The sequence below is a fragment of the Patella vulgata genome, chromosome 6 (assembly GCF_932274485.2).
Source record: "Patella vulgata chromosome 6, xgPatVulg1.2, whole genome shotgun sequence".
NCBI lineage: Eukaryota > Metazoa > Mollusca > Gastropoda > Patellidae > Patella > Patella vulgata.
The window spans coordinates 67,979,612-68,002,547 of NC_065884.2; the positions used below are offsets into that span (position 1 = coordinate 67,979,612).

The following is a 22,936-nucleotide window of genomic DNA, read 5'->3' on the forward strand; positions in this document are numbered from 1 at the left end:
GCCGAGGTTTGCCGAGTGTGGACTACCCCTCAGCGTTTGCGTCATTGATTTCATTATAAAAGTTCATTGTTATCCATATCGATGTGTGTGTGTGGAGGGGGGGGGGGGCTAGTGGCCTAGAGTGTCGCGCTTCGACCTCTAGCTGGCCGGTCATCTCTGGCTGGCGGTTGTGGTTTCGATCCCTGGTGTGAGCGTATGTAGCTTGGGGATAAGGGCGCCTTCTCAACCTCGTGGGTTTATTCTGGGTCCTCCGGTTTCTTCCCACAGGGAAGACCTCTGCGCGTGCGCTAAGATAATGAAATAAAAAAGACAACTTGTCTGCGATATCACCTTCAGTGGAAGCTGACGTTACACACTAAGAACAACAACATATCGATGTTTATATTATAGTATTTTTTCCCATAAAAATAGTAGTTGCAAAATAAAAAAATAAAAAAAAAACACCTAAAACTATCACACTCTTTTTCTATCACAATTTATTTATTACATACAAGTTATTACAACATAGGAAAAATCACAGTTTTCTACAAGCGTAGAGTACTATAATATCACAATTAAAGATACATTATGGGAGATTCGATAACGAGTTGGCAGTTCTCACTAAAAACTAGATAATGTAAAGGCAATTTATTGAAAATTTCATTCAAATTGATCCACTGTGAACCGAGAACAAAGCGTTTGAAATTTCGACCTAGCCTCGATCATCATTACTAAAGTCAGTACGATAAACAGCATAGTCTCAATTATCCATTTAATCGTTAAATCGTGAAGGAATGTTATACAGTAAATCGGCTCATAATCCAGTAAATATCACAGGCTAGCGATGCCATCTAGAGTTGATTATGGCCTGGATAGGTTAATTAATGTATAATTAATAATTCAGATAGCATTTTATAAAAACAACAATACATGTATTTGCAGATAAACCAAAGCTGTTTCACTAGAGTTGGGTGCGTATTTTTAATAAGTTCTAACAGTATAAAATTAACTTATTTTTAAGATGTTACATGAATTAATAAAGAAATTAAGTTTGCCACGTGAAACTTAAGGCACTCTATCGTAGCTAAAAACAAGCACATCAGTATATCTCAACGTTTTTAGCTACGTCCTCGTAGCTAACTCTTCTGCAAGTGTATACTACTAAATTATTACAATTCATTATAACATACAAAAAGCGCAGTTTTCTGCAAGCATATACTACTAAAATATCATAATTTTAATATTACACACAAAAAAGCACAGTTCCTTTTTTATATACATTATATAAATTAACGACAGACTTGACCTATTCAAAATGCCTACGCATGTTAAATGAAATAAAAAATTAATGTAATACAATTTTGAATGTACAGAAAGGTTTATCATTTTTTAAAGGGAATAACATTCTGGTGACTCGAAGTTCTATGTTCGAAGCTACATTATAATAATACTTCCGGTTTTCGAAGTTACAATATTTCAGGTTTAGAGAAAACTAAGTATTCCGACACTCTGTGTAATCCGACATATTGTAACGATCCCGTACGATGTCGGATGTGAAAGAGTGCACTGTAATACTACTAGTTCGACAGGTGACAATGTTGGGTCTCTCAAAACGTCGCCAAGTAATAAGCAATAAAAGATGACAATGTATGGACTACCATCCCTGCTGATTAAACAGACGGACTACTTCGTTAAGAATATACAGATTGATCACAATTCTATGGAATGCAATCATAGGCGTACGAGCTGGGGGGGGGGGGCTGAGGGGCGGCCGCCCCCCCCCCCCCAACCCCCATTTTGGGCACCAAATGCTGGGAAAAATTGAGCACACAATTGTACTTTGTAAAAGTTGTATAAAAAAAATATTGCGTTCTTGAATGTGTCCAATTTAACAGCGGATTTATTATTATTATGTAACATACTAAGAACCTAACTACATTTTTGGAGTTAGGGCCTACTATGTAAAACTTTTTTATTTATTTTTTTTTTGGGGTGGGAGGTCCAAGTATATTCAGACCCCCCCCCCCCACCCCAGAATAACAAATGACGCCCATGATGGCAGCTAGGTTTCCCCATACAATCTTGCCAGATTCATAAGGTCATAAGGCTGCAAAGCATGTTTGTCAAAGCACGGATTTCAGATTTTCAAAGCATGGATTTGTTATCCTGGGGCATTATGTACGATTGTATCTTAGTTTAAGTTTTCGTGAATAAGGGCCCTGATCATAGGCTTGTCATATGAATTAATGTCTAAATAATAATTTATATAAAATTTGAAGCCAAAATTAAAAACCTGCTATGGGCAGATTTAGCTCTTACATAATATAAAGAAGGTTGGATTCCCTTGTTCAACACATGTTATACATAACCATCAGCATTGGCGAATGGGTTACTATAATCTTCGTACAAATTGCCACACAAATGATTATCAATAGTAATGGTTGGGTTATGACGGAACTTGATGAAACCGCGGGACGGGGAATAACTGGTCCATAGATAGTGTAGTTTCTTGTTAGGCAGTTGTCAGCACACTTATCGTACCTAGATGACATAGCACAGAACCAGAACTGCCCAGTAAATCCACGAGTGGTCAGAATATCATTAACCACTGGGGAGTAGATCGACAACAGTAGAGGCCAAGTGGGGGCTTCGTAGTTACCCTGATTCCTCTTAAACTTCATGTGGAACGACAGTTGGACGTTAGTGGTGTTTATGGCCATCTCTTCAAGTGACATGCCCGAATAATTACTATTTGTGGCATTAATCAATGTTTCCATTATCGTATGAAACAAAGGATGGAGACACGTGGCATTTGTACACGTGGGTTCTTCACTTTGATGTAGGCCTAATTTCAAGGTGAATTTGGCACAATGTGGAAGTAACGAAATCGAGCATTTATTATTCACGATATCAATATCGCTATGACATACCTCCATTTTGCATACCGTTGACATCAAGTCAAAATTATTACCATTGCATGACATTGTTTTCCATTGAGACATAGGGCCGGAGGATAAAATTGTTATGTTGTCGCTTATATGCCAGTTAATTATGTTGCTAAATCGACCATGGCCTTGATTAGTTATACGATACTTACGTGTTGATCCAACGCAAACGTAAGACAACACCACGTTACATTCAGCGCAATATTTATTTCCGTAAAGACTTGTCGCCCATGTTTTATTAGCACCGGGAGTTGTTTCTACTACCGTAACAGGTGCGTGAATAGCTCGACATTTATCTTGTAGGTCAGAATTAGTACCAGGCGGACAGCTGCTTATCATTGCGTGGTTACACGTATGTAAATTGTTTGCTGATGTGGGAGTCTTCCAAGCAAATACACCTGTGTTGGATAAATGTTCGAAAACGCCGTCCCCGATAAAGAAAGCGTTTTCCTCCGCAAAGTCTTCAAAATACACCGAAACATCCACGGACCAGAGTATGGAGTTTTCATCTTTGAAGCTGTTACATCGTAGACAGTGAATATTTTTAAAATGGAAATTATCAACTGAAATTGGCATCTCACTATCGTGCTGACATTTGTATTCCTCTGTTGTATTCGTGTTGGGCGGACAGCTGGCAATCACCAAATATCCTGGATTGTATTTCAAACAACTTACGTTTACTTCTAAAAGACTGGAAAATCTTTCTTTAGACTCGTTCCACACATGTGGGCAAACGGCCTTAAAATCATCGCAGCAATTATCGTAAATTTCACAATATACGTCACATGAACAGGTGCTTGGAAAACTTTGTCCACAACTATCCTTACAAGAACGAAATTCATCGAAACAAAAGAAATCCCCAGTTTGTTGTCGTAGCTGACAAGCAGCCATTGTTATGTCCAGCATGGGCAGTAGCAAGCTGTTGCAGTAAATGATTGGTTTAACTAAGGTAGTAGACGATTCATTAGGGGTAGAATTAGTTTGATAGATGCCGGGTATGTAACTGCTATATTCAGTTGTTTCGTAGCCGGACGGAACAACTGGTGTTGACAAACTAGCACTAATCGGGTCTAAAGACGAATCGCCAAATGTATTTGTTGCCGACTGGAATGGAGTTAAAGAATTGGATATGGCGGCAAAGTCCATAACAGAATCCGGCTCGGTGTTCGTTATCGTGGATCCGGTTAGTGGTGGTGTTACAGAAAATAATTCATCAGGTGTTTTAGATCTTCCAAAACTCGATTGGATGAAGCTACTATCAACCTTGTCTACCAAGTCAGGTATTTGGTGATTTGAATAGAAATCTATTTCCATGACCAGCGGGTCTGTTGCTCGAGAATAGCTTGGGTCGTTATATGGCGGCACAAAGACTGGCGGGTAAACGGAAGTCGGGTTTGGCTGAGTAAAGGTGAGCGCTGTATCGACTTCTGTCGGCAAAATAGTTGCTTGATTTTGCAGTTTTCCAAAGGAGCTTCCGTAATTCTGCCAGGATGAAGTCTTTTGTCTTCCATTTTTCCACGATGATGACGATCCTCTGTTGGATGGATAATCCGGACTGGTGAAAGTTGGGCCATTGAATACAAAGACAAAGACTGTTAATTTTATCCACACGAAAATATCCATGACATTGATATTAAAATTCCGTTATCCTCCTCTCTTCAATTTCAGATTTGGTGTTACCGAATCCCCGTATGTCAGATGTTAATCCTTCTTGAGCCCTCGCAATATTTCAATTGAATTTAAATACCATGGAAAACACGGCACTGGTCTTGTAAACATCTCTGTCAAAGCAAATGTCTTTTTCTTTTATCGGAGATATTGAATACATCTTCTACATCGATAACTGTTGTCATCTACAAGAAATGAGGCTACAAACATTATTTACTGTCCGTCTGAGAAATTCAATACAAACAATAAGGATATCAGCAACTGCTGTTGTCGGCTGGCCAACGGCCAATTGTGACACTAAGAAAATTAAAGGAGCTCAATCGCTACTCTTTGGTACCTAGAAATGGAAACAAATGCTTCGCAACGCGTGATATGGATGTATATAAACTGATTTATAGTCAATCGTTTAGGTGTTTACTGTTATTTCTAATTATGTTCAGTGACATACGCGAAGAGTCCCAATTGGCGTCTTGTTATTCCAGTCTACGCCGGTAGTCTTCTTCTGTGTGCCAATTTTAAAATGTTCACTTTGTCTTAAATATTGGATATCAGAAACCCGCCTTTTCACGGTAAGATAACAAAATCAACGTTGATTTAAATTGGCCAATAAGTCGTGTTTGCAATGTCGAAGATGATATTGACTTGCCTACTTTAAACATAAATTATGCAAGAGCTAAATCTGCCTCGTGCAGGTCTTTCTTTAGGCCTGAAATGTTATCTAAATTATTATTTAGACATTAATTAACCTATTCAGAGCATAATCAACTCTAGATGGCATCGCTAGCCTTCGATCTTTAGTGGATTATGAGCCGATTTACTACATAACTTTCCTTCACGATTTAACGATTAAATGGATAATCGAGACTATGCTGTTTATCGTACTGACTTTAGTAATGATGATCAAGACTAGCCGGAAATTTCAACCGCTTAGTTCTTTGTTCATAGAGGATCAATTTGAATGAAATTTTCAGCAAATTGCCTTTACATTAGCTAGTTTTTAACTATTATAGTGAGAACTGCCAACTCGTTATCGAATCTCCCATAATGTATCTTTAATTAAAATATAAATTAAGTAAAGAATACCTAGGAAAGAGTTATAGTAGTTTAATACGATCAGATCTATATTTCCTTTCGTTTTTTCATACTTTCGATGGCCTCCACTACATGAAGATCTGGTCCATTTTTTTGGGGATATCGCGACAGGGGTGAAACGAGCCCGTTTTTATTATGACGTCAGATATTTGATTAACCAATCAGCGTTGATGTTTCTTGTGGGTTACCCACAGTTCCGTGCACCGCACGCCAAGAACTCAACGCAACATACCGTTTTATTGGCTACTCCCTCGCCCCAACCAAAACGCGGGTTGTATAACAACTCTTTCAGATCCTAGTGCAGTAAAGACAAGTAAAACGAAATTTTAAACTATAAAAGACGAAACGAAATAGGACCTGTGTTTTAATCAGATTGAGATTTATACGGCCAATTTTAGAAGAAGTCCAAATGGAGGCAGCAAGCATGGTAAACAGTCTTTCATCCTATCGTAGCATTTGTAATTTAGACAAATAAACAGGTTGGGAACTAATAAAACAAAGAAGAGTATATAAAAGACTACTGGATAATTATGGTTCTCGTCGCCCTCCTAAACATTATTTAGAAGACACGAGGAAATCTAATATTCTACACAGTAGATTAAGGAACACATGTAGTACACTCATATACAAATGCAAATTTTATTCCAGATCCAAAATATTTATTCTACTTCAATAAGGAAACTATAGAGAGGGAGATAGTGGGAGAGAGCGCGGGGGGGGGGGTACGTCCACTCGACACAAACTAGGCCATTTCGGAACTAACATATGGTTCAATTATATTTCATTAATTCGCTTGCGCATTGGGGTCTTAAGCAGTGAGAGGAAACCGGGGGAACCGGAGAAAACCCACGAGGTTGGACAGGCGACCCTACTCCTTGTCACGTGTACAACCACGTTGACTCAATGACAGACCTTATGATACAACGCGCAAATGCTAGCCATTCGGCCATCCAACCTCCCGCTTGAAGCTAGAAAGAAGGCCTGCAATACGCAGATTTGGCTCTTACATAATGTATTTTTAAATTCTAAGAAAACAGTTGGTAAATTATATCATTAGAACCCCAGTTCTTTCTTCTAACAGAGGCAGCATGGACCTATTTTGTGCATCACAAAGAAATCAGGACCATATAATTATTTTGTCACAATTTAGTCACAAACTTTCTTAGTTATTTATTCTTAATTGATTTGCAATTTTGTCACGCTCCAAGAACAGTTCGTACATGCGCACAATCTGATAACCTAGTAGACCCTAGTTCATCCAGATTTTCCGGCGTGGTTCCCCCTTGTCAGTGATGCAGGACGAATGGCCTGACAGGGACAGCTGTCTAGTCGTTCGGATGGAACGATAAACCGAGGTCCCGTGTACACATTGGCGTGCACGTAAAAGATCCCTTGACAGTTGGAATTCGATATAAGAGTAGGCCGTAGTGCCGCTGTCCGGGCAAAATTTCCCTCATGGCACACTGTATGGTGTATGCCCGTCTTCATTAGCCCGGTTTGGAGCAGAACAGTAGGACCTAAAACCCCATTTCATTTCTGTAGACCCTCCTAGAGCGCTGAATATAACGTGTTGACAGACCGAATGGGTGATTACAATATACGACCACATAAACATGTTGGCGGTTAAATCTATTTGATAAAGCCAACTTCAAGTTTGAACAACGGTGGTACTAGGGGTCTTTAGCAGTGGGAGTAAACCGGAAGACCCGGAGAAAACCCACGAGATTAGACAGGCGAACCTACTCCTTGTCACGTACAACCGTATGTCCGCTGACGTAGTCCGATCAGAGACAGTTCCTAAAGAAACTAGTACAACCGGGCAATCGAAACTACGCCAGTTGACTCAATGACAGATCTTATGATACAGCGTGCACATGCTAACCATTCGACCATCCAACCCCCCTACAAAATACAACATAAACAGAAGTAGAGTATCTTCCCTTTTAATAACAACAGGTATTATAATTTATTTATTAAATAACATTTAAATTATATCAGCTTATTTGGAATGTAGCATTATAAAACGTGAGCTATGATTAAATATAATGTACATATTTTATTGTGATTAAAGGATGTATAGCTCTTTTATATGGATCTTTAAAGGAGCTAAATCGCTAATATTTCGGACCTAGACATTAACGCAAATGGGTCCCAACGAATATAATAATGTAATATGAATGTATATAACCTGATTTACATTGTTTATTCTGTAATTTCTAATCAATTATGGTCGACGAAATACACGAACAGTTAAAACGGAACGGCAGTCATTTGCGCCTGATTAATCCATTCTACATGGGTTTTTATTTTTGTTGTTCGTGAATCAGCCATCTTTAATTACTTTCACATTGTCTTTTTAATTTCTATAAAACATTATATTTATATAGTCATAAAGTAATGGGTAATGGTAATTAATTACTTTCAATGTAATGTGTAATGGTAATTAATTACTTTCAATGGTAATTAATTACTTTCAATGGTAATTAATTACTTTCAATGTAATATGTAATGGTAATTAATTACTTTTAATGTGATGTGTAATTGTAATTAATTACATTGCTAAAAATAAGAAAGTAATTGTGATGATTACATTTAAAAAGTAATGGTAATGTAATTAATTACATTGGCGATGTGATGTCCCCCAGCTCTTAAAGGCTCAAAGCCACTCTTGTTGTAACTGAATAATATGTCCCAATCTTTATTCTGGTCAACAAATTGTACTATTTTACAATATTCCAATTAATTGATGATACAAATTTCATCTTAACACACCTAATTTAAAAAATTGGAAAAATTCAACTAAATGATTTGAAAAGCCTGACGTAAAGCTTTTCAAATGTGACTTGGATTTAAAAATATTTTTGAACCCTTTGGACAAGTAAAATAGGATTTAATGGATAATTTACACAACAGGTAGGACGCCAACACATCTAGTACTTAGAATAAGGCTATTTTTTTATTTTCTGGAGTTGTCAAGCCAGCAAGAGTGTTATGTCTTCTGACATGTCCATAGAATACAGGAGTCGTGTCTGATTTTAAAATGTTCATTGTGTCTTAAACCCTGTTTACATTACAAATTTTAGACGTGCCAGGCATAGTTAATTTTTTTTGCAGTGTAAACAGGTCAAACATATAAGTTTGCCCTACTGAGTACCATTCCCATTTAGCCCAATGAAGTGAGGTTTTTTCGGCACTGTGCCAGGCACGGCACTGTTAAATTTTCGTAGTGTAAACGCTATCCGGTCTGAGCATGGTTTCAGTACGGATTACTGCGCGTGCGCCAAATGAACCTTGACTTTTTTCCCCCGTGAACTTTGACAGTTCTGTCAAAATGGCTGCTCAAACTAAATCAAATGCGATAATTGTTTTCATCCGGGTAATTTGCATAGGGACTGAAATTAACTTTTCTGTGAAGAGTTCCACATTTGGCCTGCCTGGCACGGTTCCGAGACCGGTTATGTTAGAGTAATGTAAACGGATCAATTTCTTAAAATTTATTGTGGCCTGGCCAAGAACGGCACACTTATCGCGGGGAAAGTGTAAACGAGGCTTTAAATATTAGAATCACATATTTGGTAAGATAACAACATCAATATTGATTGAAATGGACCAATGTTGAATTATAATTCCTGTTTTTAATTTTGAATATTATAGCAAATATTGAGTTAGTGGTCTAGCTCCTTTAATCTTCAAAGAAATTGATACTTTCACAAAAACAGAAATGAGGATCAGTAGGATTAACAAATAATTATAGATTCATCAAATTATTTTATTATCTTGATTTAAAGATCAATGAAAGTATAGAATCGTCAAGTTATATTATTATCCGATTCCTCAAATTATTCTGTTATCATGAATTGAAATAATAAATTCTAAAGACTAATGAAAGTATTGATCTAAAATATATTCTAAATTTAAACACTTTTTTATGGAATTCGCCACATTTCAACAAGATTTCACAATATACAGGTCACAATTCTATGGAATACAATTACTGCTTATACTGAGGGACATTTCGACTAGGTTTCTCTAGTCATTATCAGTAATAAGCAGTAATTGTATTCCATAGAATTGTGACCTGTATTTTCCAGTTCAATTACTAAACACCACTGAAACAAGATTTCACAAGTCATTTCTGAAACGTCACAGTAATCGTTATTCCATAAATAGAGTTTATTTGATAACGTCTAAATTGCTAAATGCCATTCAAAGAATATAAAATATATTGTATTTAAATACAGACCCTAGTATCCCACATTATGTTGGTAGAGGGTAATTTCTATGACCCTTATAGGTATCCCACATTATTTTGGCAGAGGGAGGGTAATTTCTATGACTATATCTTGTCCCTTTTCTATGAAGACTGTTTTAAGTACAGAGTATATGAAAGTATTAAGATAATTTAATATACATGTAATCTAGTTTATCATGGCCAGACACAGTTTTATATTACAGCCTAGATAATATGACAAACACTTAGTTTAATCTCAACAATTCTATGGATGAGAATGACTGAATTTTTAACATAGATTGTGCAAGAGCTAAATCTGCCTGTTGCAGGTTTTTCTTTAGGACTGAAATGTTATATAAATTATTAATTAGACATTAATTAACAAAACAAGACCATAATCAACTCTCAATGGCATCAGATACTTGAGATTTTAACTATATTAGAACTGTTCGGCATTTAAAAATTTAATTTAAAAATGGGAAAGCGAGACTAAGTCTCGAATATACCAGTGCTCTGGTTACCACTATGCACACATCTTGTCAAAACTACAAACGGTGATAACTTGGCACAGAATGGAGTAATTTAAATGAAATTTTCAATATTTTCATTTTACATTATCAGTTTTTGAGCTATTATAGCCAGAATGGTCAGCTCTATTTAAATCTTACATAATGTATTTTTAAAGGACAATATTGGTGTCAGTCATTTTAACGTATGTGATAGAACTGGTTAAACACGTTCCAATTATAATTTTAACATAGAGATCATTGCTACAATAGATGCGTAATGAAGGTTTCTACAGAAGGAAGTGACAAACACAAAGGAAAACATGAGTCATCCTTCTATATAACTGACTGAAGTGACAAGTGATAACAGATACATGGGTGAATTTCTGCTCACGAACAGTTCCTTCGAAGACCAAAAGCTGTTATGTGAGACTGTGAGTGGATATCTGACAATTCAAAAAAGTAATTGAATGTCACTAGATAAGAGAACATGAGAAAAATAGACTGACACCAATATTGTCCTTTAATCAGAGTTACTGTCTTCAATGATTCTCGTTACCTTATGCTTGAAATCGACCAGTGTAGATGTGAAGCTCTAACTAAAACTCAGTCATTGACTTCGATAGAACTGGTCTGCTTATTTTAATGTGTTCGATAATTAAGGTAAATGCATTATCATTGCACCATGATGCCATAATTTAACTCCTGGCACACTGTGTATGGCATATGTCAGAGTAGAATAATAGAATATTAAACCACATTGCATTTCATTTCTATTGGCTATTCCTTTCAAATCACAGGGCCTCTGTCTAGATTAAAAGGGCCGTTCCATTCACTCATTATAGGTTCCTTTCCATAACAAAATTATGTCGCAAATGGCTGTCTAGGCCTACTTCTCTAATGGAGTTTTATTTTAAGCCCACTAGAGAAGATTTCAATCACATTTCATAACAGTCATTACTGAATAACATTAATCCATAAATATTGCACATATAATTCATATGACACTTAATATAACATAGGCCTATCATCCAAAAATATCGGATAAGTCAGTGGTGTTGGAATTGTTCACTTTCTGATTTGTTGACATGGTCTGAGGCATCATAAAATTAGAACCCATAGCTGCTGATGATGTCATCATATTTTGCTGTGATGTCATCATATTTTGTTGAGATGTCATCATATTTTGTTGAGATGTCATCATGTTTTGCTGTCCATACATCATTTGGTTTCCACCCATTTGACCAAATTGTTGTGGTTGTCCAAAAGCTCCGGTAGCCATACTTTGCTGATATCCCATCATACCCTGATTACCCATCATACCTTGTTGTGCAGGACTACCCATCATTCTAGGCATACCCATATTTCCCATGCTCTGATTTTGTCCAAAACTTTGAGCACTTTGGGAATTTTTCATTTCGTTTAAAGATTTCTTTGGTTTATTTGGAAGAAGATTATCAAATGCTGACAAATCAACAGATTTTGAAGCATTTGCTCTACTTCCATTCACTGAATTACCTGCTCCAAATGCAGAGTTACCTCCCATGTAGGCAGGTGTTGAAGAGTTACTTCCCATATAGGAGGTTGTATTAGAGTTACTTCCCATATAAGAAGTTGTACTAGAGTTACTTCCCATGTAACCACCAGAGTTACCTCCCATATATGCACCTGCACTGGACATTGTTGAAGAACTTAGACTGGTTTTGTTCATATTTTTGATATTTGAGTCTATGAGAGAGGAAGTAAGATCACGTGGTTGGTTATTTTGTAAACTTTTTGTGTCGGTTTGTTTAGGATTTAATGGTTGTTGCGATTTAAACTTTCTGTGATCTTCCTGGGATTTCGCCAGCCTCTGTTTCTCTTCCAGTGACAAGGATACCTGAAACAAATTTTACAATAATAAATAAATCAAACTGGTTAACAAAAGTCACTAAAGGACGTGGTTCAAAGAGAGCGAGAGAGAGAGAGAGACAGTTTAACGTCCACTCGCCACAAACTAGGTCATTTCGGGACTAACATATGGTTTAATTTTATTTCAATAATTCGCTTGCGCGTAGGGGTCTTTAGCAGTGGGAGGAAACCGATAAATGAAATGAAACGGGGTTTAACGTCCTACTGTTTTGCTCCGAACTGGGCTTATGAAGATGGGCATACGCCATACAGTGTGCTATGCGGGAAATTTAGCCCGGGAAGTGGCACTATGGTCTACTCTTATATCGAATTCCAACTGTCAATGGATCTTTAACATGCACACAAATGTATACATGGAACCTCGTTTTTTTGTGCCATCCGAAGGACTAGACAGCTGTCTTTATCAGGCCCTCCATCAACACTAAGTATAAGTCAATCAGATAACTACTTTAACCTCTAAATTATGTGTAGGATAAATCATGAGACTGAGGTTATGCTGGGGAAAGAAAGACTGAAGAAAATAACCTGAGAAAAAGAAAAACCAAGGCCAGCAGGCCGAGGTTTTTCTGTCAAAGGTTTTTTTCTGAGGTCTTTCTTCTCCAGCATAACCTAAGTCGAGGACTTTATCTTGCTTATAAACCGTCTATGTTTACATGTACGCAAAATGAGAATATCCCAGAGTTCCCATTAGAAAAACCTTAGATCATGTTTTCTTATGGAAAAAAACCTACCCTGGAAGAATAACCTGTTACAGGTTTAAAGAAAAACTTTCAGAAGAATAACCCCAAATTTCCCTGTATATATTCAAAGCCGCCCCCTACTTTCAGACCTCAAGTTATTCCAGGCATAGAATATCGGGTTCAAAATGCAATTAGAGTAGAAAGTAAAAAAAAGTAGAAAATCGAAAGTAGAAAATCAAAAAAATGAAAATAAAAAATCAAAAGCAAAAAAATAGAAAACTAAAAAGTAGTAAATCAAAAAAACAAAAATTAAAAATCAAAAGCAAAAAAAAAATAGAAAAGCAAAAAAAAATAGAAAAGTAAAAAGTAGTAAATCAAAAGTAAAAAGTAGAAAATCAAAAAAACGAAAATAAACAATCAAAAGCTAAAAAAATAGAAAAGTAAAAAGTAGTAAATCAAAAAAGCAAAAGTATAAAATAAAAAAAAAAACGAAAGTAAAAAATCAAAAGCAAAAATATAGAAAAGTAAAAAGTAGTAAATCAAAAAAATCAAAAGTAGAAAATGAAAAGTAAAAGGTAGAATATGAAAATTAAATTCTTATCTCAAAGGGTATATTTATGATGGAAACCTAATACTAAAAGGGTATATTTATGTTGGGAACCTATTAATAAAAGGGTATATTTATGATGGAAACCTATGATGGGAACCTATTACTAAAAGGGTATATTTATGTTGGGAACCTATTACTGAATGGAAATACAGACTAACAGTTTGACCAATAGACAAATGGACACTGGTAACGATACTGTGTACAATGGGTAGACTTCCGTTATTTGTTCCATCTGAACCTCTAGCCACCCTTTCCTTGCCAGCCCTGAAGGTGCCACTCCAGAAGCTACTGTCCTATCACTCAACTAATGTGGCTCCCCTCAATTTCTTCTTACAGGGTATGGAAGCTTATAATTAACCTATTTCCTACCGGACTCATTTAACTGGACCTCATTTGACTGACAATGAGAGCGAGAGAGAGAGACGGGGTTTAATGTCCACTTGCCACAAACCAGGTGTTTTCGGGACTAACATATATGGTTTAATTTTATTTCAATGATTCGCTTGCGAGTAGGGGTCTTTAGCAGTGGGAGAAAACCTGAGGTCCAGGAGAAAATCCACAAGGTTGGACAGGCCACTCTACTCCTTGTCACATAAAACCGGGGAATCGAAACCACGTCAGATGACTCAATGACAGACCTTATGACCTATGATACAACGCGCATGTGCTAACCATTTGTCCATCCAACCCCTGCCCCCTGTTTGAAAATGGATTAAGAACACTGGTACAAACCTTCTGTGGTGTAGGAGCTGATGGGGTAACAGTAGGATGTTCTGGTTTAGGAGAACTCTCTGGTTCTTTCGGGGAGGAGGCACTCATCATTCCACTTATACCAAACCCATTTAAAAACTGGCTCATCTACATAAACAAACAATTAGAAAAACATCAATCAGGGAGAAATCTAATTAAAATACAGATCTATATTTCGTTTTATTATTTTATACTTTCAATGGAGAGAGAGAGAGAAATGGGGTTTAACGTCCACTCGACACAAACTAGGTCATTTCGGGACTAACATATGGTTTTCATTTTATTTCAATAATTCGCTTGCGCGTAGGGGTCTTTAGCAGTGGGAGGAAACCGGAGGACCCAGAGAAAACCCACGAAGTTGGACAGGCGACCCTACTTCTTGTCACGTACAACCGGGGATTCGAAACCACGCCAGTTGACTCAATGACAGACTTTATGATACAGCACGCACGTGCTAACCATTCAGCCATCCAACCCCCCTACTTTCAATGGCCTCCACGACATGAAGATCTGATCGGTTGTAGTGGAAGGTCGCATCAGGGTTCATACGAGCAGCTTTTGACCCTATGACATCAGACAGTGATTAACCAATCAACAATGATGTTTCTAGTGAGATACCCACAGTTCCGTGCACCACACGCTAAGAACTCGTAACAAACCGTTTTATTGGCTAATCCCTCACATCAACCAGAACATGGGTTAAATAAAAACTCTTCCAGATCCTAGTGTAGTAAAGACAAGTAAAAGGAAATTTTGAACTATAAAAAACGAAACAAAATAGGATCTGTGTTTTAATCAGATCGATCAGGAGCCTTATTCAAGATAACTTAAAGGAAGATTAGATAAAAAGCTGGCAGTTCTCACTATAACAGTTAAAAACTAGATAATGTAAAGGGAATATGCTGAAAATTTCAGTGAAATTGCTGAAAATTGCTGAAAATTTCAGTGAAATTGCTGAAAATTTCAGGGAAATTGCTGAAAATTTCAGTGAAATTGCTGAAAATTTCAGTGAAATTGCTGAAAATTTCAAACAAATTGCTGAAAATTTCAAACAAATTGCTGAAAATTCCAAACAAATTGCTGAAAATTTCAATCAAATTGCTTCACTCTAAGCCGAGAAAACCCAAAAGAATAAATTCCATAACCTAAAGAAATGAATTCCTCAATTCAAAGGAATAAATTCCTCAATTCAAAGGAATAAATTTCTCAAAAAAAAGGAATAAATTTCTCAAAAAAAAGGAATGTATTCCTGAACACAATTCCTCAACCTTCCCCAACCTAAAGGAATAAATTCCTTAAAATAAAGAAATAGATTCCTAAACATAAAGGAATAAATTCCTCTACCAAAAGGAATAAATCCTAAAAATAAAGGATTAAATTCCTTAACATAAAAGAAAATAAAGCAATACAGTGATTATAGATTACCATAGATTTAGGTTTGTTGTCTCCAAGACTGACTAATGTTTTAGGATCTGGTGTAGGTGTTATTTTTGTTATTTCTATGGATCTGAAACAATTTAAATTTGATCTATTTATTTATCCAAAAGAAAGAAAGAGAGAGAGACAGAGACAGAGTTTAACCTCCACTCGCCACCAACTAGGTTTATTCGGGACTAACATATGGTTCAATTTTATTTCCATAATTCACTTGCGCACAGGGGTCTTTAGCAGTGGGGTCGGGGGGGGGGGGACCCGGAAGACCCATGAGATTGGACAGGCGATCCTTGTTACGTGTACAACCGTGGAATCGAAACCACGCCAGTTGACTCAATGACAGACCTTATGATACAACGCGCGCAGGCTAACCACTCGGCAAAATACATCTTTCATACAATATGCATGATTTCATGAATTGTACCGCATGAACCTGTCCAAAAAATAGGAAAACACTTCAAGGAGGTTTCTACCGATCACCTATTTCCTTTCTCCAATGGGGCTTAACGTCCTACTGTTCTGTTCCGACTGGGCTAATGAAGACAGGTATACGCCATACAGTCTGCTATGAGGAAAATTTTGCCCGGACAGCGGCGCTACGGCCTACTCTTATATCGAATTCCAGCTGCCATGGGTTCTTTTACGTACACACCAATATGTACACAGGACCTCGGTTTTTTGTCCCATCCAAATGACTAACTGAAAACAATTTAAAATTAGTTAATAATGCAAAGATCCAGTCATATATGCAGTTTTCCAAATAACTAAAACTAATTTTATACGAGATAAGTATATTAAAAAGAAAAACGAGCTTTAATAATAAATTCTTACTTCTGTTCTTGCTTCATCTGTTCTAGCTGTTCTAACTTGGTTCTCTGTTCAGTTTCTACTTTACATAACATCTCTTTTACCAACGTCATATACGCATTAAACTACAAAATATCATTGTACGCATTAAACTACAAAATATCATTGTAGATTCTTAATTAAAGATATATTATGAGAGATTAGATAAAGAGCTGGCAGTTCTCATTATAATAGTTAAAAACTAGACAATGTAAAGGCAATTTGCTGAAAATTTCAGTCAAATTGATCCACTATGAACTGAGAATTTCGCAATTGAATTTTTGGCCTAGCCTCGATCATCATTACTAAAGTCAGTACGATAAAAGACAGTCTCGATTATACATTTCATGATTAAATCATGAATGAAAGTTGAGCAGCAAATCGGATCTTAATCCAGTAAATATCGCAGGCTAGCAATTAAATGACATTGAGAGTTGATTATGGTCTTGATAAGTTAATTAATAATTTAGATAACATTTCAGATCTGGTTCTAATCCAGTAAATATCGCAGGCTAGCGATGACATCGAGAGTTGATTATGGTCTGGATAAGTTAATTAATGTCTAATTAACAATTTAGATAACATTTCAAGCCTAAAGAAAGACCTGCACTAGACAGATTTAGCTCTTTCATAATGTATGTTTAACCTACAAAGTATGATTGTATACATTAAATTACAAAATATCATAGGATACATTACACTACAGAATATCATTGTATACAATAGGCAGATTTAGCTCTTACATTATGCATCTTTAAAATGGATAAAATGTTTATATTTACCTGTGCTAGGTTGAGTCCATTATCGCCCAACCCTAATACAATGTATATATTTACCTGTGCTAGGTTGTGTCCATTATCGCCCAACCCTAATGTATATATTTACCTGGGCTAGGTTGAGTTCATTATCGCCCAACCCTAATACAATGTTTATATTTACCTGTGCTAGGTTGAGTCCATTATCACCCAACCCTAATACAATGTATATATTTACCTGTACTAGGTTGAGTCCATTATCGCCCAACCCTAATACAATGTTTATATTTACCTGTGCTAGGTTGAGTCCATTATCCATACAAACTGGTATAAGATATGGTAGAATCTTGTTGGACATAACATCTTTAGTCATTCCTAGTTTCTCATGACTGAACGCTACTTTATAAATACCTGGTAAAATAATAATAATAATTAAATTTACACATTTTGGTTTAATTTTATTCATAATCGTACTCTATCTATGAACGGATAAGTTTTCAATCTGGATTTGAAAAAGCAGACTGACAAACTCTTGGTTCATTAATCTTGATTGACGGGCAGTGAAATTAGCTGGAAGGAAGAGTGAAGACTTGTCCGTTACATTCGATTTCAAACAATAAATACAGTTTAAAAGTTCTTTATTCTTAAATTAAAGTAGCTAAGTCTCTAACTCAATATCATCAAAAATCTTCGACATTGAAAACACGAATTATTAGTCAATTTAAATCAACATTGGTCTTGTGATCTTACCGGGAAAAGATGGGCTTCTGATATCCAATATCCACAACAAAATAAAAATTTTACCATTGGTACACGAATCGTGTACCATAATGCATTTCAGCGCCATTTGGAACAAGGGACTCAAAGAACGTGGCTAGACACATTCCACAAGTCATGTCAAATGGTGACGCTATGTTCTTATCTGGAGAGCATGCGCAATAAATATCATCGGTGTAGACTGGAATAACCAGACGCTGAAGATTGCCATTCAATTGAGACTTCTGGCGTGTTTCGCCGAACATAACTGATTAGAAATTACAGTAAAAACAGAAACAGTTGAATGTAAATCAGTTTATATACATTCACATTACATTATTATATGCGTTGCGACCCATTTGTGTCAATTTCTAGGTCCCAAATATTATATAGCGATTTAGCTCCTTTAAATATTTTGTCCAATGATGCTCTAAATTGTGCTCCCTGTTCAATGATGCCTCAAGCATGAGCTTAGTTTGATTAGTTGTGCTGTTTTAGCAGGAGTTTCAGTATTTAAGATTAAGATTCAAACCTGTGAGCAAATTGTTCAAATTTGTTGAAAATCATCAAAAAAGATTGGGTTCTTATTGTTGCATAGTTTAAAATGGTCTGTATTTAGAATATCTGTGTTGGGTTTACAACTGTTTACTTTTACCAGCAGAAATGAAATGAAATGAAATGGGGTTTAATGTCCTACTGTTCTGCTCCGAACTGGGCTAATGAAGACAGGCATACGCCATACAGTGTGCTATGAGGGAAATTTTGCCCAGACAGCGGCACTACAGCCTACTCTTATATCGAATTCCAACTGTCAAGGGATCTGTTACGTGCACACCAATGTGTACAAGGGACCTCGGTTTTCTCCCATCCGAACGACTAGACATGCTGACCCTGTCCGTCCTGCATCACTGACAAGGCGGGAACCATGCCGGAAAATCAAGGATGAACGTTCTCAGCCAGTGCAGTGATCGAACACCAGACCTCCAGGCTAGCGAACCAGCGTCTTACCCACTTAGCCACCGTGACCTCCTTTCAATAGCAGTGTTGAGTAATTAACAAAATTATTTTGGTAAGGATAAGCATAGATTAAGCTGTGAAAACTTAGATATTGTCCCAGAAAACTTTTGATTATTAAGAAATTTTAAGGATAAGATCTCCATTAATGTGCTCGACAGATTAGACAGAAGCATGCTAGTACAAACCTAAAATACTCATCAACACTGCTGGTTCTTTGGTTGGTATTTTGGGTAATAATGGCAGGATTTCATCGAGAACAAACCATTTATCCATATACTCTAACATCTGACCCAAACATAATAAACAGTTCACACGAACCTAAAAATAATAATAATAATTTATTCTTATATAGCGCATTACAATATACAAATAATATCTCAACGCGCTTTACAGTGTTGTGTGTAGAAGTTGAAGTAAATTATTTCAACATTACTTAACATTTAGAATTGATTGTAATATTCTTTAAACAAGAATGTTTTTTAACGACGATTTAAAGGAGTCATATTTTTCAATATTTCTAACTGTAACAGGTAATTCATTCCAAGCCTTTGGTGCACTCTGCATAAATGCTCTATCCCCATATGTTTTGTTGGACTTTATAGTTGGCAAGTTGAGTCTGATAGCTTCTGATGATCTTGTTAAACGTTTAGTTGTTTGTATGCAGATAAGTTCTTTTAAATACACAGGTGTGGAAGGATCGAAAATTAATTTAAAGGTTAAACATAGAATTTTAAAGCGACATCTTTGTACAATGGGAAGCCAATGAAGGTCTCGAAGAATGGGGTTGATATGTTCACGGAGACGTGTCCGAGTCACAAGCCGGGCTGCAGAATTTTGAATTCTTTGTAGTTTCTTCAGTGTTGTGTTAGGGAGGCCATGTACAATCAAACGGGGTTTAACAATCTACTGGGCAAGACAAGGGTTCGATCGCTTGCCCAATCTCTTTCTCGGTGTTCAGGTGTCAACCATGGTGTAACGCTAAACAGAAATGAAATGAAATAAAATGGGGTTTAACATCCTACTTTATTAAAAAAATTTAAATGAGCGTTCGTCCTACTGTTCTGCACTGAACGGGTAAATGAATATGTGCATGTGCTATGCATTGCCCTATGAGGGGAATTTTGCCCAGACAGTGGTACTTATTTCTATTTCCAACTATCTAAGGATCTTGAATGTAACAACCCTTTTGTTTCTTCAACGACAACACTGGTTTAAACTTCATATAATACCTTTATCATGTGGTTGCGCAAGGTCGACGATACGTTTGTGGTACTGGAAGAAAAAGATGAACCAATGACCCTATTAGATCACCTGAATAAACAGCATCCCAGAATTAAATTCACCATTGAGACCGAAAAAGATGAAGCACTACCGTTTTTAGATGTTCAAGTTGTGAAAGTTAACAATCAATTGAAAACCAAAATATATCGAAAACCAACCCATACAGATCAGTATATTAATTACAACTCTAGCCACCCCCACTACATCAAAAAAGCCCTGATATCAACCCTAACACGCAGAGCCATAAGCATTAGTGAACCTGAATTTCTGCAGGATGAATTGGATCATCTACGTCATGTGTTTTGCAACTTGAACAACTACCCTCCAGAACTAGTCATGAAACAAATCAAAGAAACAACAAAAAACGCCCAAAGAGATGATTAGAATAATTTTACCATTTTATGGCAACCTATCATACCAAGTCAGCAACCTACTCAAGAAGTCCAACATTGATACCACATTCTCTGTCCCTACCACATTAAAACAGATACTGAAAGCGAATGGCAAACTAAAGCCAAGCCTACCTATTCAGTCCAAGGGAGTCGTCTACCAAGTCAACTGCTCTTGTGATTTCTCATACATTGGTGAAAGTAAACGACCCCTAGATAAACGAATATCGGAACACAGATCCAAACCTGCTACCAACAACTCAGCCATAGCAGAGCATCTTCGAAACCACCCGCAGCATAGAGTCGAATGGAACGATGTGCAGATTCTTACATCCAACCAACAGAACAATAAAACCAGGAAAATCCTAGAAGCAATTAACATTAGAAGATACTCACCAGAACTGAACAGGGACGCAGGGCTTCACATTTCAAGGGCATATGATGACGTTATCAGGATGAATAATACCACTTAAAGGGTTCTAATTCCTTAATTCAGCGGCTTTACTTTACGTCGTTACCTCAAGTATTACAAACTGTCTACATTACTTAATATATCACTCTACTGGTTTCTCACAATCAGCCTGCCAACCTATACATGTTTAATCACCTCATATTGCTTATTTATTCCCATTATTTATTGTTTTTTATTGTTTATTCATATTTTGTTATGGTTTACATTTGTTTAACATCATTTATTTCCTGGACTGCTTAATTAGTAAGCACATTGTTGGTCAATAGTATCCTTTGGTTGGACCGCGGGTCTATTATATTGTGTTGTTTTTGCTTAATCTTTTACTTCTTATTGTTATTATTATTTAATTTTTGTAAATGGCTTCATCATGAACTCTTATATATTAAACCCAAGTTTACTAAATGTCATTGTTCTTGATAACGGTAAGGGGATACTTGTCGAAACGTCGTGCTATTAGAATAAAACCAGTGATTGTTTTCCCATAAAAACTGTGTTCTGTTACCTTTATTCTTCTTCAAGCATATCATGTACAAAACTTAAGACTTCGTAGTTAGCTTGTGTTGAGGGAGACATGGTAATAGCTTGGCTTGACACCCTTGACTGCCAACCCCCAACTAACTTACATGGCCCCTGTCCGGTCTTAACTCAGACGCTCTCGCCTTCGCTGAATAATCTCAGTTTGATTCCTGCTTATAATCCCTTTCTAGACAAAGGATCATCGAAGAAATTATGCAGCTGGTTATATTACATTATGCGTTTAGTACAGATTGCTTTACAGAGAGAGAGAGAAAAATGTGGTTTAACGTCCACTCGACACAAACTAGGTCATTTCGGGACTAAGATTGCTTTACAGACCAGCAATAAGTTTATATTATGATAATTGTGATGTCTTTACAAATTATTATTAGTATGTCAACAATTATCTTCCGTAGTTTAATAACTGTAATTTATACGCATGCATACTACATATGAATATGTGCATGTTTCCGGTGATGAGCGTTCTTACTTGCCGCAACCATGTTGTAGAGATGCCATGCTTTCCATAATAAAGCTACTATGTATTATAAGTCTTATCGTCATGTCTAACCCACGTAAATATCAGACCCAGACACAATAATAATGACTAATGAGTGCCATCTGGATAACATGGGTGTCGATAGCAGACAGGAGGATATTTTAATCAATTCCGCTTTCATGTGAAAGATGGCACGATATATAACGTATCCATAAATTTCTCGGCTCATAGATATACCAATACTTACAGCTAGAACTGACGTAGTTAAACAAAGCTTTTTAATTCGGGGTACCAATGAGTTCTTTAAAGATGTGTACTCTACAAGCTCGGCAAATGTTGGAATAATACCAAGACACAGTTCCTGAAAATAATACAAAACTATTAGTTCTAGTAGGGTGAGTCAAGATACACAGGCTAGAGATATAAATCTATAACTATATAGTACTGTATACCTGTGTTACGATACCTGCCACAAAAAAAAATGAGCTCAATAAAAGCTGAACTTACATATCTAAAGCGATTATACAACACATCTCTGTTGCACATCGTCTTATCGGTTGATAAAAATAATGTAAATATTTGAAACAAGTGACTATGCT

At 36.5% G+C, this 22,936-nt stretch overlaps 1 protein-coding gene across 1 annotated transcript; it reads right to left on the minus strand.

Annotated features, from left to right (window-relative positions):
* Window positions 1-7,617: 7,617 nt before the first annotated feature.
* Window positions 7,618-17,449, minus strand: LOC126824068 (SCY1-like protein 2). The gene is made up of 5 exons (XM_050553239.2): window positions 17,435-17,449; window positions 16,638-16,738; window positions 15,798-15,879; window positions 14,355-14,480; window positions 7,618-12,300 (listed from the first exon to the last, which is right to left on the minus strand). The coding sequence occupies exons 2-5, from the start codon at window positions 16,724-16,726 to the stop codon at window positions 11,449-11,451; spliced, it is 1,149 nt and encodes a 382-aa protein (XP_050409196.2). The 5' UTR covers window positions 16,727-16,738; window positions 17,435-17,449; the 3' UTR covers window positions 7,618-11,448.
* Window positions 17,450-22,936: the final 5,487 nt, after the last annotated feature.